The 15,190-nt window shown below is 44.3% G+C and overlaps 1 protein-coding gene across 9 annotated transcripts in view; it reads right to left on the bottom strand.

Moving 5' to 3' along the window:
• mipol1 (mirror-image polydactyly 1) overlaps positions 1 to 15,190 on the bottom strand; it is a 55,074-nt gene that overhangs the window by 12,655 nt on the left and 27,229 nt on the right. For 8 of the 9 annotated variants that reach the window (XM_034297614.1, XM_034297610.1, XM_034297611.1 and 5 more), the window contains 5 exons: positions 13,821 to 13,950; positions 10,857 to 10,890; positions 10,379 to 10,549; positions 6,164 to 6,271; positions 1,317 to 1,411 (listed from right to left, as the gene is read on the bottom strand). In XM_034297614.1, coding sequence (XP_034153505.1) covers positions 1,317 to 1,411; positions 6,164 to 6,271; positions 10,379 to 10,549; positions 10,857 to 10,890; positions 13,821 to 13,950 — 538 coding nt within the window. The remainder of the gene's footprint in view (positions 1 to 1,316; positions 1,412 to 6,163; positions 6,272 to 10,378; positions 10,550 to 10,856; positions 10,891 to 13,820; positions 13,951 to 15,190) is intronic. The other variant, XM_013137424.4, reaches the window with a different exon arrangement.

Below are 15,190 nucleotides of genomic sequence, written 5' to 3'. Positions count from 1 at the left end.
ACTTTGGGTGGAGGGACTGCACCGCTGGAAGGTCATGTGTCCCACATGTATTTCTTTCTTTGAAAGCGTCGTCACACAATCATTTGGCTCACTGAACGACAAACGGCACAAACTGTCAGAGGCGGATTAAAGCCCAACACAAAAAAAAGCATGCTCTCCTTTTTCTTGATTTCCCAAAACCTTTTATAACATATTCTCATAAATGAATAATATAATCAGGGACTAATTACTTGTTTTAGATAACTCAAACTAGAGCAAATAATAAGGACCAGTTTCAGCTCCTAATATAGATGGACAGAGCGCTGAATCAAAACATGTTTCTCCGCCATTTTTAATAAGAGGGAAAGCAATGACTCGTCTTGCTGTGCAGACATTTTTTATTAAGAAGTTAAAAAGGTGCCGTGATATATCAGACCTTTTCACCCAAAGGAAAGGGGAATTATCAGTAGTCCCATGACAAAGACTCTCGCCACTGACAGTAGTACTGGGGCAAAATTACCATGGACAAATGCACGAGTAAGAAAGTTCATATGATTGAACATATTTATATACATTAGTCTCACAAAAGCAGACAATTATGTCAGTGCCTTTAAATATCCCATTTACGGAGCTCAATAACCACAACAGAAATCATGTGTGTGTACCAAACAGCACACAACCAAATATTCATATGATATATACTATGGACATAATGATTCCTATCCACTTGGGAAAGTGTAGCATTCTATAACACTTACTGTCTATAGTACTGTTATGTTCTATAACACTGTCTATAGTACTGTTATGTTCTATAACACTGTCTATAGTACTGTTATGTTCTATAACACTGTCTATAGTACTAACTGTTATGTTCTATAACACTGTCTATAGTACTAACTGTTACTGTCTATAGTACTAACACTTACTGTCTATAGTACTAACACTTACTGTCTATAGTACTAACACTTACTGTCTATAGTACTAACACATACTGTCTATAGTACTAACACATACTGTCTATAGTACTAACACATACTGTCTATAGTACTAACACATACTGTCTATAGTACTAACACATACTGTCTATAGTACTAACACTTACTGTCTATAGTACTAACACTTACTGTCTATAGTACTAACACTTACTGTCTATAGTACTAACCGTTACATTCTGTAACACTCACTGTCTATAGTACTAACTGTTACATTCTGTAACACTCACTGTCTATAGTACTAACTGTTACATTCTATAACACTGTCTATAATATTAACTGTTAGGTTCACCTTGCAGACACTGAAGGTGCATAATTTTTAAAGGGAGTGTGTGTGTGTGTCACCTGGTGTACGTGCGCAGTGTTTGTATTTCCTCCTCTAGCTGTTGGCTGCGCTCCAGGGCCCTGTCTCTCTCCCTCCGGATCGCCTGCACATCCTCCTAGTAACAACAGACAGACAGACTGTACGGAGTGATGCAAACAAAAATAAAATGAAAAGATCCGACAAGAGGCAGATAGTCACGCGTGTTTGACCAAAAAAGAAAAAAACTCCCAGCACCGTCTGTCCTCCTTCTGGGTGGTTTAATAAACGTTACTCGTCCGTGCTGTCTCTTTCGCGCTCTTGCACAGTTAACACTTGTTTGGAAAATGAAGGTGCATCGCACATTTGTTTTTGCCACGTTGGAAATGTTACTTGAGTCCAAATCAAATCATGTGAAAATGCAAATGAGGTGTTACTGCTTTATGGGTTCTCACAGTAGTGTTCCTGTTGAGGCCAAGGAGGCAATGCCTATAACCCGCTCTGGCATTGAGTCCAGGAGCACCAGGAGCCCCAGCCGCACACAGAGGGTCTCCACCACAAAGAGCCTGCTCTGATGGGATCCCATTCACTCTATTGTCTCTCCACTCAGCACCTACTCAGAGGGCCTACCGTTCAAAGGGAGGTCGGCGGGCCTGGTCGAGGCAGTGGGTGGGAGTGGGGAATGCCGGGTAAACAGTGTGTGTTGTGTGCGTGAGTGTATGTGTGTGTGTGTGTGTGTGTGTGTGTGTGTGTGCGCGCGCGCATGTGTGTATGTGTGAGAGAGAGAGAGAGAGGGAGAGTCCTGGGCAACCGTGTGGTTAAACCTAGCTCACAAAAGGCCCTGCTAATTAGCAGTCGTTGAAACAGATGTATTTGATGGTCTCAACAGCTGGGAGCGGACGGAACAATGGAGGAGCTTTAAGTAAACATGGCGGGCAGGGCCATACTGTAATGACCGCAATCTATAGCCTCTGTGTGATAGGGAGGAGGGGTGAGCGGGAGCTGAGGGGCTCGTGTTCATCTCTGACAGGGGAGAGGATTGGACAAAAAGTTGTGATTTTTTTTACCTCAAATTTCTCCTCTTCCAAATTTCACGATGTTCTGATTCCCCATAAGGGCCTTGTTTCATCCCAACAAGCCCACAGCAGGTTTGGGAGAGTCAAAATCCAAGACGTGACTACCCCTACACACCTCGCCAAGCAACTCTGCTTCTTATCCACCGCTCAACCAGGAAATATTTGTGGACACCAAACCGACGGAGGAGAACACATGCCCCCGACCGACAACCACAACTGAGCTCAAATGCAAGGAGTCACTAGAGAGCGACCAGACAGCCCTGTCTGACAGCTGCCTGTCCACCCCGGGCGGCCCTAAGCCAATGCTCGCAGTCCTCTCTGGATTGTGGCGGTGAGGTGTATTAGATCTCTCTGGATGGCCGGGCATTGTGGCGGTGAGGTGTATTAGATCTCTCTGGATGCCCGGGCATTGTGGCGGTGAGGTGTATTAGATCTCTCTGGATGCCCGGGCATTGTGGCGGTGAGGTGTATTAGATCTCTCTGGATGGCCGGGCATTGTGGCGGTGAGGTGTATTAGATCTCTCTGGATGGCCAGGCATTGTGGCGGTGAGGTGTATTAGATCTCTCTGGATTGCCGGGCATTGTGGCGGTGAGGTGTATTAGATCTCTCTGGATGCCCGGGCATTGTGGCGGTGAGGTGTATTAGATCTCTCTGGATTGCCGGGCATTGTGGCGGTGAGGTGTATTAGATCTCTGCACCACATGGGGTCTGGAAATCTGTTCTTATTGAAGATATTTAGGTGTTACATTCCAGTTTTCCCCAAAACATTCTCACAAACATGTTGTGGTGGGAGAACACAAAAGCACCTCCATTTATGACTTAAAAACAAGGACTGTACAGGCTGAAACCATCTGAGCACTGAGCTGGTGTCTGACCTGCTACTATAAACACCTCTTGCCTAACTAAGTACACGCAGGTTCCCCTCGGTTCTCCAGAACCATCATTCTAATTACTGGCACCAAGGTCTCCCAAGGCAAAGAGAACATCAAAAAGAGGCCAACCTCTAAAGTCAATATGTACTTTTCTCCAACAGGGAGGAGAGTTCCACTTCAAAGACTGTTTCTTTTAATCATATGTATTATATCAGCATTCATTAGAATAATATCCAAATGAGGTTGACAGAGTAGCGGGTTAACCTCTTGTGATGATGAAGGCAGGCTTTCCTGTGATGGAGAATAACCAGCCTGACCTTTAAGAGGTTCAGTACAGCAGGTTGTGGGGCAGACAGCTGCTGGTGGTGCTTCAGTGCAGAAGTCATTCAGCAGGTTCTGGCTGGCATTTCTGCCTAGGAACTAGGAAGATAAATCACTTAGAATCTCTGATCGGTTATAAAATAAGAAACTACTGTCTGATCTGGACTAAGTATATATTTGAATATAGTTTAATGGGCATCCATCAGAGATAGTAGCTGGGTGTCACTAAGTCAGTAATGCATGTGCATTCACACTGAGCAGAGGGCTCAATGATAACGCAAAACAACATTTACAAAGACTGTTCCTTCACAACAACGTTTTCACCAAATAGCAGCGTCATGCTATGTATATCAGATCCCATTTTAAGCTTTTTAAACACACTTTTTATGCTCTTTCATCTGCGAGTGCCTGTGAGAGAACCAATTCTAGAGTCTTCTCAAGGACGATTAGTAAGTGGGTCCCTAAAGCTGTGTGTGTGTGTGTGTGTGTCTTGAGCTGAGTAGATGTCTATGACTTTAGGGCCCTCTGAAATGGCAGAGGTGGAGAGGAGAGAGCTGGGGGTTGAGAGGGTAAGGGCTTCTCATTGCACTCAAGGCTCAGGTCATCTCAAGTGGTCTGTTGTAGTGGCAGCCCTGCCACCTGTGTTTGCACACCAGCTTTTCTTCCAAGCACTGACAGCCCAGAGTAATCGCACTGCAATGCTCCTCTCCTCGGCCCGCCTCGCCAACGCAGTTAATCATTACAACGGCTTCCTCCTCTGGCCCTGGGAGCACAGATTCAGCCTGCTCCTCCACAACACTTGTGCTTGACTTTCCTTAGATGTGATTGGAGAGGATTTGGTTTAATGGCACACTTTTATGCCCAATGTGGAAGGACAGAAGGAGAAACGATCAGTTAAGTAGATGCCGGATCAAATGCAAGTCTGGGGTTCTTAAAATGTCAATATATTGGGAATGGTGAGGTTGGCTGTATTTCCTGATTCTAACATTCTATACAAAAAAAGCATTGACAATATGACTATTCAAAGAATTGTTTAATGAAGCCCTTGACTGATTTAACAAGAATAAATTTTCTACACATCAAGAAGAGCAGGTGAGGAATATCACAGTGGCCATTCTATTTTATTATTTTTAAAGTCATCTTAGCTCGTTTCTTCTAAGTAAAAATGATGAATCAATGACCTGTGAGATTTTAAATTGTTTTGTGGATCTGTTCCCAGCACTGTTGACTAATTTTACGACAGCTGTTCCCATTTCATTTTAAATTAAAAATTCTGGTCTGTAATCCCAGGAGCCAATCTATAATTAAGGGGATTTATAGAAAAACCAAGTGCTACATTAATAACAAAATGTAATATATTTCTTAATAAGCCATCAGTGGATATTGAAGAAACCTTCTTAGAAATAAAGAGGTAGATTAAAAATACTGCCAGCAGCCTTTGGAAAGAGCAGAACACTGGACTTAGGATCTCCTAGTTGAGTTGAAGCTAAAGACTAAATTAACTACCAATATTCCTTATTCTTAAAAGTGTTTTTTCCATCGACAAACACTGAGTAAGTCTGTTTCACTGCTCTTTCGTAAAACAGTGTGAAAATTATGATGAAATAGGATTCCAAATTTTCCAAGCCCAACCACAAAGTGCAGGAATATCAAAAAGCCTACATTAATTAATATCAATTTATAACACATTGCAATGGGTCATTTAAGTTATGTTTTGATGTATTGCATTTTCCGTTCAATTCCAAATGGTGGTGAATCAAGAGCTCAGTCAGGGAAAGAAAAGGAGTGACATTACATGGGCCAATAGTCTGCAAGCAAGTAAAACAGCACTAGCCATAACAGATAGCAGCTTAATCTAATGTGGACCCAGAATCCTTCTTGTAGGTGGGCCCATCACGAGAGCTCTCAGACAACCCTGCTAGTCCAGGCTGACTGGTGGTGTAATGTGGTCTACCCAGCCAACCCTGCCTAAAGACTGCCTTTACAACGCTCACTCTCTTTGCATTAAGCATAAAGGGCACCGCTTCATCAGATAAACGGAGGAAATCAAACAGGCATGTGTTTACCCTTCCTTTCGCTGGAGAGGATGCGCACGCTGGCACGCGTGCTTGTGTGTGTGTGTGTGTGTGTGTGTGTGACATTACGGCCCGAGCCCTGGATGATGATGTCATTCTAAATCTCCACTAACTTTAGATCACCAGGTCAAATAAGGGCCGATACAAGAAAACATACAGGCAGAAAAACAATACAATTCCACATGAGAGATGTGGAAATGTGGTGCGTGTGGGGCAGAGGCAGGGCTGGTTTGGGTTAAGAGGCTGACGTCTAAATAAGACACTGACATGCAGTGTTGTGGTAGTAGTGGGGGAGGCCATATATAAAGACAATTGTTGGCAAACAGCAGCACTGAGCTGGGCACGGAAATGTACACAGACCCATATATTCACACACTGCTGGCCAGTGTCTCAAACGACACCCTATTCCCTTAAGGCTCCCTGGTTAAAAGCAGTGCACTTTAGAGGGAACACAGCACCTTCTGGACCCTAAATTTGCAGCGAGTCTTGGGTGAGAGAGACGAAGGGGGGGGGGGGGGGGGGGGGGGGTTGGTGGGGAAGACCTACCTTCAGAACAAGCTCTTGATTGTTTTCGGCAGTCAGGTGTCTCGAGTTGTTTGCTGAAGTCTGGCTCTGCTCTCTCGCCTGAACCAGATCCTGCTCCAGCCGCTGGCACTGTGCAAGAAGGGCCAGGGAGGAAAAGGGGAAAGAATCACTTTGAATACATCAGTAGGGAATTGGCCCGTCACAGTGCAGTGAAAAGCCCAGGAATGCTAGGCCGGCTGTGTTAAATGTTCTGTCAGCCAGTATTTTCTTTTTGGCAGGCAAAGAGCCAGGCAGATTTCTTTGCGTCATTACAAAGAGAAATGCAGAAGGTACTGTATATTTTAGGCAAAAACGGCTGACTTGCTATAGCCGTTTCAAAAGATCAGAGATGTTTTGTTTTCATAGGACTAGTCGATTTCTGGAAGAAATATTTAATATCTTTGAATTGGTTTATTGATCTAATAAAATGCTGTACTTTGACTACAATAATGAGTTCTTACAAGTCTAAACAATATACTTATTTTCAATATTCTAAACTGTCAGTAATTATGTGGCATTTTTCCCACAGGCAATGCAAACTAGTCAGACAGAGCAACAGATAAACATAGTCAGCTAGCACAACATACAGACAGACACTTATAGCAACATACAGACAGACACTTATAGCAACATACAGACAGACACTTAGAGCAACATACAGACAGACACTTAGAGCAACATACAGACAGACACTTAGAGCAACATACAGACAGACACTTAGAGCAACATACAGACAGACACTTAGAGCAACATACAGACAGACACTTAGAGCAACATACAGACAGACAGACATGGCAACATACAGACAGACCATAAAAACACCTAGCAGCAGTGAGGGCGGCTCAGTCAGAATGTCTCAGTATTATTATAAGCCTGGGTTGTTTTCAACCAGTCCATATGTGCTCTTCTCAATGTGCACATTCCAAGACTAAAGGACACTTACCAGGAATGTAAACCATATCTCTCTTTCTCGCTCCCTGACAAGTCTCAATTTCTTGACATCCAGCTGCCTAAGAAACCTAAGGTGCCCCCACAAACAAAAGCATGCGGGCACAGCAGAGGAGCCCCTGCTCCCGTCCCCAATCCCCTTCCTCTGCAGTCTGGAATAATAGTTCCCCCGTCCAGACAAAACAGAGCCTCTCTTTAGTGTCAGGGTGAGTTATGTCTTTCAGGCAACAGATGTTTTGTACTAAAACTATTTAAATCAGAGGACAGAGAGCGGGAGAGCATCTTTCTTCTCCACACAGGCTGGACAATCCGGGGTCAAACAGGGAACAGACAGTGATTACCCAACTCTATGTATGTTTGGCACTACAAACACACACATCACACGTCACTTTCCTCAGAGGCTCGTCATTCAGTCGCATTTGATGCTTGGAAGACGTTGCTGCATTGACCAAAGACATCAGAACAGCAAACCCACAGCTCTGGGTTTGAACATACACACCTGTCTACCAGGGAACACAGAGCACAGGGAACCCATCTGGAACCTGGGCTCTCTCTGCATTCATTCTATAGACAGAACAGGAACACTTGGGGGTATGGAGAACAGAAGTGTTTCTGTTTTTTCCCCCTCCTCTCCACACTCACCCAGCTTTTCATATTCTAGCAGGCTGGTGGATGTGGTGGCCCTCTGGTTGTCGCAGTGGGCTAATCCCTCCGAGATGAAGAGAAGGATAGGAGGAGCGCCAGGGGATTCAGAAATCCTCCAGGATAGAGTGTGGAGACCTATCTCCGCCTCACAGGGACTTGGAACAGGCATTTGCAACATACTTTTAAAATTGCCTCAACTGCGACATTTCTTGCCCTCAGCAAAAAGCCGGGGCGATATTTCTTCCAGAGGATGCGATGCAGCGTTAGCCTGGGGTTCTATGGTGATTCGGTTCTAGTCTAAGGTTGAGCTCTGCCGTTTGCTCCCGCTCAGCCCTGTGTCCAAGTCAGAAGCACTGAGAAGACCCCTGCCCATCCGCCTGATTACTAGATTTTAAGTGACTGATAGGATGTGTGCTGTGGGATGTTTCAACAAATCTGTGGAGGATCAACACATTTCCCGAATCAGAATTAGGCTCTTGTATTTTCGCTTTCTCTGGAGCTTAAAACATGGCTGTACCGGCTTGTATTCTAAACAAAGGGACATCAAAAGTTTGGTATTCTTGCGTAACATCTCCATGTAAGGCTTTGACTTAGTCATTTTATTACTCCAGCTTGTATTTTGAACAAAGGAACAGGACCCCAAAGTCCAAAGTTCATTTTTCCTTCTGTAACGACTCCACATACAGTGGATTTAGGCATTGTAAAAAAGCCTCATAAAAACGTACTGGTGGACACCTGGGACAACAAGGTGCCTAATGGAACAGAGAGAAGACTGAAACCATGATGAGGAGCCGGCAGGAGGGGACATCGTTTTGTATTCATTCCAGTCCTGTGGTTCTTCTGTAGCTCAACCTCAGAACACAGTGAAACAGAGGACCACAGTACAACAGAAATATAATACGATTCTAACTGTTCACAGAGACAGGGTTTACAGGGCTGTGGAACTAGACTTGCTCTAGACCAGTAGGAAGCAGAGTTTACAGGCTGTGGAACTAGACTTGCTCTAGACCAGTGGGAGATGATGCTGCAGAGCAGCCTGAGCTCGAAATAGCTGCATTTGTTCAGTCTAAATACTGTACAGTGTCAGTCCGACATGGCACCCGAGTCCCTATCCAGCTTAATGGACCCAGGTCAAAAGTAGTGCACTATGCAGAACAACAGGGGGCCATTTGGGACACAGGCCTTTGTTCTCCACATGTCCGATGCCTGCCTTTTAACGCCCCGACATCGGGATGACCCGGACAGTGACCCATGCAGCTCCCCTACACGGCGGGAACCAACCCAATCATAAATATGCCTGGTAAATCCACGGTAGGGGAAAACGCCTCTAACTCCAGTAAGCAACAGGTTGCAGCTCCGTCTGCGACCACCCACCCAGATGAATCCACCCCTCCTGGCACCGCAGCGTCCTGCCGCCGGCTCGGCTCTACGATTGACGTTCTCGGCTCGTCTTCCCGGAGGAGTGACTGTCCGAACGGTAAAACTAATCCGACACAAAACATCCTTGCATCCCTGGGAATGGCCCAAACCAGCCAGCTACAATCAGCCTAAACATTTTTATTTACGGTATCCCTTGATCGATCGTTTGCTCGCAGGCAAACACACGGGACAGCAGGGCTGCGCGGGTGTGACACTCTCTGTCCTATGTAGGCGAACACACGGACCTGTTTGGAATATCGGCACAAGATGATGGTCTGACTGCATAACTATTCTCAAATAAACCTGCTTGTTAAACAGAACACTGACAATCACTACATGAGAAGTGTAGTCTATGAACCAACACCACAGATATCCAAGCAAACACCGGGCCTACGTTTAAATGTTAAGGGATAATATCTGGATGTCAATATTTGTCTGACTGCTTGTTTGTTTTTAAAATCGTTGAAAGATTGATATATCAATTTGCCATAACACTACCATAACCTCGTATGTGAATCAAGCACTTGGTTGGTTTACTAAATCAAATAGATTGCTTCAGAATAAACCACTGGGTGTGTGTGTGTGTCTGTGTGTGTGTGTCTGTGTGACTAAATAGAAAGTGATCTAAGGGTCTCATAAAAAGGAGGAAAGGGGGAGATGTCAACAATTTGGGAGTTATTGGTAATTTTTCAAAATACTGAGGAGAATGTGGGAAACACTGACACAATGGAAGGTGGAAGTCCACTATAATGACTTTGTGTTTGAATGTGTGTGTGTGTGTATGGCATGGTGTGTGTGTGGTGTGTGTATGGCGTGGTGTGTGTGTGTGTGGTGTGTGTATGGCATGGTGTGTGTGTGGTGTGTGTATGGCGTGGTGTGTGTGTGTGGTGTGTGTATGGCATGGTGTGTGTGTGGTGTGTGTATGGCGTGGTGTGTGTGTGTGGTGTGTGTATGGCATGGTGTGTGTGTGGTGTGTGTATGGCGTGGTGTGTGTGTGGTGTGTGTGTGGCATGGTGTGTGGTGTGTGTGTGGCGTGGTGTGTGTGTGTGTGGTGTGTGTATGGCGTGGTGTGTGTGTGTGTGGTGTGTGTGTGGCGTGGTGTGTGTGTGGTGTGTGGTGTGTGTGTGGCGTGGTGTGTGTGGCGTGTGTGTGGCGTGGCGTGTGTGTGGCGTCGGTCTGACCCACCCTGGCCAGTGCGTTGTCTCTCTCCTCTATAACAGCGTTCATCTCCTCCGCTATGATCTTCTTCCTTCTCTCCCGGGCCTTTTGCAGCCGGTCTACAATCACGGCCCCGCTCCGATCGATACCCAGCGCTGAGTCTGCATTATTCACCCTGTTCAGCAGCTCCTCAAGGTCCTGACAAACACACCCACACACAATTTCTAGTTCAGCAACAATGGGCTAACGTGAAAAAAGGAAACAACCAGCCATATGTAGATGCAACATTAATATATTAATATTGAAAATGTCAAGCCTTCATAAGGCAATGAGAAGAATGTTATTCTTATCATATTTTCTTTTAAAGGAGACAACATAACATCCAAAAAAGAATATTATAGTGTTGAAATGTGCTTGGCTGTTCTTTATGTCCTGATAGGTTTTCATAGAGAACATTCTGGTGAGGAAAACTGAGCCCACATGAGCTCCTAAGGGGAGGGCTTACCACATCATTTTCCTCAGGGTTAATATTCTCCAGCCTGAGAAAAGTGGAAGGGAAAGAAAGAAAGAGAGACAGACAGAGAGAGAGAAAGAGAGAGAGAGAGAGAGAGAAAGAGAGAGGAGTGTGGAGAGGAGAGGATATATAGAAAAAGAAGACACATCAGTTAACTCGATCAGTTTCCTTTCCTCAGAGCGGCAAAATGAGATCCCAACCCAAATCTTCCTCACATCCAATAACTGCCTTCAGTTCTGTCGGTTGGTTTTAAGAGTCGATGATCAAGAACGACAGGAGACACCCCCGACATATTAAAAGTGTCAGCAGACCCCCAATAACGCCCAGTATATTCGCCACGGAGGACTGTTAAGTTATTAATGTTTACTGCTATATATGACTACTGGGATCAATTGTTCATATGTGCTGAGAAGAGAGGCTGAATCACTTCAGGTGTGCAGTATTGAGCACCTTTACAGAGAAAAGACTTCAGTAATTACAGCCATGTGTCAGGAGATTCATGGGTATCAAACCTGCCTTGAAGCACTCCAAACAATAACAATCAAAAATATTAAAAGATCTAGCAGTATGTTGGTATGGTCACTGATACTTCTATAGATAATGGATGTTCTTTAACCAACATACCCTGAGTAGTTTCAAGCTAACAGCTAGACATAAACAGCTTTACCAGGGGGACACTACAATAAAATAAATATTGTGTAATACATTTATGGAACGTGGTATCTGTAGTAAGTTTACACAAAAAATCATAAATTGATCATGTAGGAAAAAAAATAATTGTAATAAAAAATAATAACACTCATACAATATAAATAACAGCCTTCTTCTATAGAAATAAAGCCAGAAATGGAAAGAGTCACTGAAATTATCTTTATGTTTTAAAGTATTGTTTTAGGAACAGAAGAGTTCAGACGAATCCTATTGGTTGAAGGCTGTAGCCAAAACACTTCTGTTAAATCTCACATGAAGAATAGTTTACTTTTTAACGTTTTGCTGGTACAGACCATTGCATAGCCCATCAGTTCCTCTTTCATAAACCAGGACAGGACATGTCAACACAGTTTCCATGTCAACTCGCACTGTGTCATGACAGCTCTCCCGGACTACGTTCCTTCTCCTTTAACAGTGAACTACTAATTAGGGCTCTGGTGAAATGTACTGGGGAATAGGGTACCATTCTAGGGTGCCTGTCTCTCAACCCTGGCTGTCATTATCCTTATAAATGTACTGGGGAATAGGGTACCATTCTAGGGTGCCTGTCTCCCAACCCTGGATGTCATTATCCTTATAAATGTACTGGGGAATAGCGTACCATTCTAGGGTGCCTGTCTCTCAACCCTGGCTGTCATTATCCTTATAAATGTACTGGGGAATAGCGTACCATTCTAGGGTGCCTGTCTCCCAACCCTGGATGTCATTATCCTTATAAATGTACTAGGGAATAGCGTACCATTCTAGGGTGCCTGTCTCCCAACCCTGGCTGTCATTCTCCTTATAAAGGGCCAATGAGATTGTCCCCAGCGGCCGATCGTTGGTCCTCTCCTCTCAGCGAAAAACAACAACCCCTCAGCTCATTTACAAAGGCATTACACGGATCATCTCCCATTATATAGGCACATACTCAATCATAGTGGGCCTGCCAATGACCTGCCCTCAGGAAAATAAAGGGTTAGAACATGCTTTTCCATATTTCAGCCCAGATAATGGGATTCTGCTTGGCTATCAATTACCCTTTCCTTCTAGGAGGAAATCTGGGAGGGACTGATGAAAAGCATGATGAGATGAAAAGGGATGTTTTTCTAATTAAATTGCCAGGCTAGTTGGCATAATACTAGGATAACTTCATTATCTTCATGCCAACTAGGAAGTCCAGTCAATCTATGAGATGAATATGTTTTACACAAAATAATTTATAGTGAATAATACCATATAAATACACAAAACAACAATGGGAAGATTCTATGATTTTCTTAAATGGAGCTTGAAATACCAAAGCCAACGGAATTAAAGATTTGCTTAGGACAGTACATTAAATATTCCCTATAAGTAGGAATGTAATTACTTCTAAACTGCACCAGCAATCATTGCCTGCCTGTTTTCATGCCTGCCATCTTTTCAGGATGGACAACACAGCTTTCATCTTAAATGTCCGGGTACCTTCGCAACCCCATCCAACTTTGTCCAACAACCACCTAAACACAAAACAATTCACATTAATTAGCCCTCTTCAGACAGCCTGGTAAAGATCTGCTGGTTTGAAGGACTTGATTGATTTCCTATACTGTGCAACTCTTGACAGACAACCTTGCACGCAGAGTGAGGGGACTCTTATGAAATGTCACACCCCTCCGATATATTTCCAAACCCCAGTCGATATTGAACCTCCCCCACCTCACTATATTCATTTACCTTGTCAACCAGCACGAAGAACAAAGCAGAATTGTCTAAGCAATGGCGAGGAAGCAAACTTGCCTATTAGAGCTGGGAGCAAATTGTCCTTCCTCACCTTCACAGAACACGAAAGCGAAAAAGGGAGGGGATATAGCTGAGATTTGCCAAAAGAGAATGCCAGTCACTACTGTCTCATTCACTCTCTGCTTATAACAGTCCCCCATTGTCTCTCTGTACTGTTAAGGCTTTGGGAGACATTCACAATGGAGAAAGGAGAGACGTCTGATCAGAGTGGCCCTGTGGGACAAGGTGGGGGGCAACAACAACAATTCATTTTGGGAAATTGACTAGAATTCCCTTTCAATCATTGAAAAGCAACGGAACAACTTTGGAGGCAGAGAATTGGAGGTAGGTGAGTTAGTTAAGCAGAATGGGTTTTGGGTTGAGGAAACCTCGAAATGAAAAGGCCTGTTCAGTTCTTGAACTGAGAACAGAGCTGATCCCAGCCCTGCTGTGTGGTGTGCTGTGGTTTATGACGTGCGTTGTGGTGATTCGGTACGTAACTCGGACGCCGCCTGCTGCAGGTGCTTGGCCCGGAGCAGGGCCTCGTCCCTCTCCTCGTTTGCCAGACGCAGCCGTGCCATCACTGCCTGGTCCCTGTCCCTTTGAGCCTGGTAGATCTCCTCCACCAGGGCTGAGGGAGTGCCAGTGACAAGGAAGGAGAGAGAGACAGAAATAGAAGTAGGAAGAAGAAAAAAAAATAGGGAAATGGTAAAAGGGGGGGGGGGGGGGGGGGGTTGTTATTAGTTTCTGACCATCAGTTACTACTCAATAACAATGCTAAGCTCCCTGTGGAAGGAGGTTATTGCCACTGAAACGCCGTAGTGCTGTGTATTATCGCCAGTCAAACTCATTTTGTGACAGAGTGAAGTGGGGCAGTGGTCTCCCCAGAGCCTGGACATATAGGTGCACCAAGCAATAAAGACCCAGCTACGCTTTACCTAAGGGACTGAACGTCCATCTACATTTGATAAAACATCACCAAGTACTTATCATGTCACAATGATTAAGACACTGGCTGGTCCTTAACCCCATCTCTAACACTTTGATGACATCATACAGAGTTAGACAGTAGAGAAATCCAGTTTGCTCTTATGATTACTATGTGTAATTCTGTCTGTCCCACTCTCAGAGGGAAAACTTTTCTTATTGATACAGACTCTACAGCCTGGCAGGGAGAGATTTCCTTTCAGCTTACACCTGACCCAGATCCTAAATTCCTGTGCTTTATGCTGCCTGCCTTAAAACCATCAGATTTTGGGATTACCACTGTCTCCAGTTCCCTTTGTTAATCCCACTAAGAAAGAGCCTGGAGATCCATCAACAGCTAATTCCTCTCCCCTCTCACTGAGATGGCTTAATGATAAACAGTGAGCCACGCCGTAAGCCATTACAAAGTTCAGTAAGAAAATCAATATTGCATTTTAGCTGGAATTTGCTCATTAAACATCGCCTCCCTGAGCCATGCAAATCATATTAAAATGAGGACGGCAAATAGGTTACACGACACACACGTTCAATTGATTAAACGCACAATTGGAGCTGCTAATTGTGCAGCTCAATATAGTTCTGGTATTTTCTTCAATTATTAGGTGGGTTGTGAGGGCTCAATTTCTTTTTTAAAAGCAACCCTCAAAAAGTTATTTGCTTAGCTAAATTCAAATATTTGTTCAGTGAAGGTTGGGAGCGGTTAAATTACGTTAACAAATATGATTTGTAAGTTAGAAGCTAAGACAGTTCGTTTTGATACTCAAGTTGCATGTAAAACAAATGTGTAATTGTTTTTTACCCTTGATATCTTAGTACCTCCAGCCTTCTCACAGGCCTTATCCCCCCCATACCTCCAGCCTTCTACAGGCCTCACCCCCCCCCAT

This window comes from Esox lucius, chromosome 15, assembly GCF_011004845.1.
Source record: "Esox lucius isolate fEsoLuc1 chromosome 15, fEsoLuc1.pri, whole genome shotgun sequence".
Lineage (NCBI taxonomy): Eukaryota > Metazoa > Chordata > Actinopteri > Esociformes > Esocidae > Esox > Esox lucius.
This window is presented reverse-complemented; position numbering and strand designations above follow the sequence as displayed.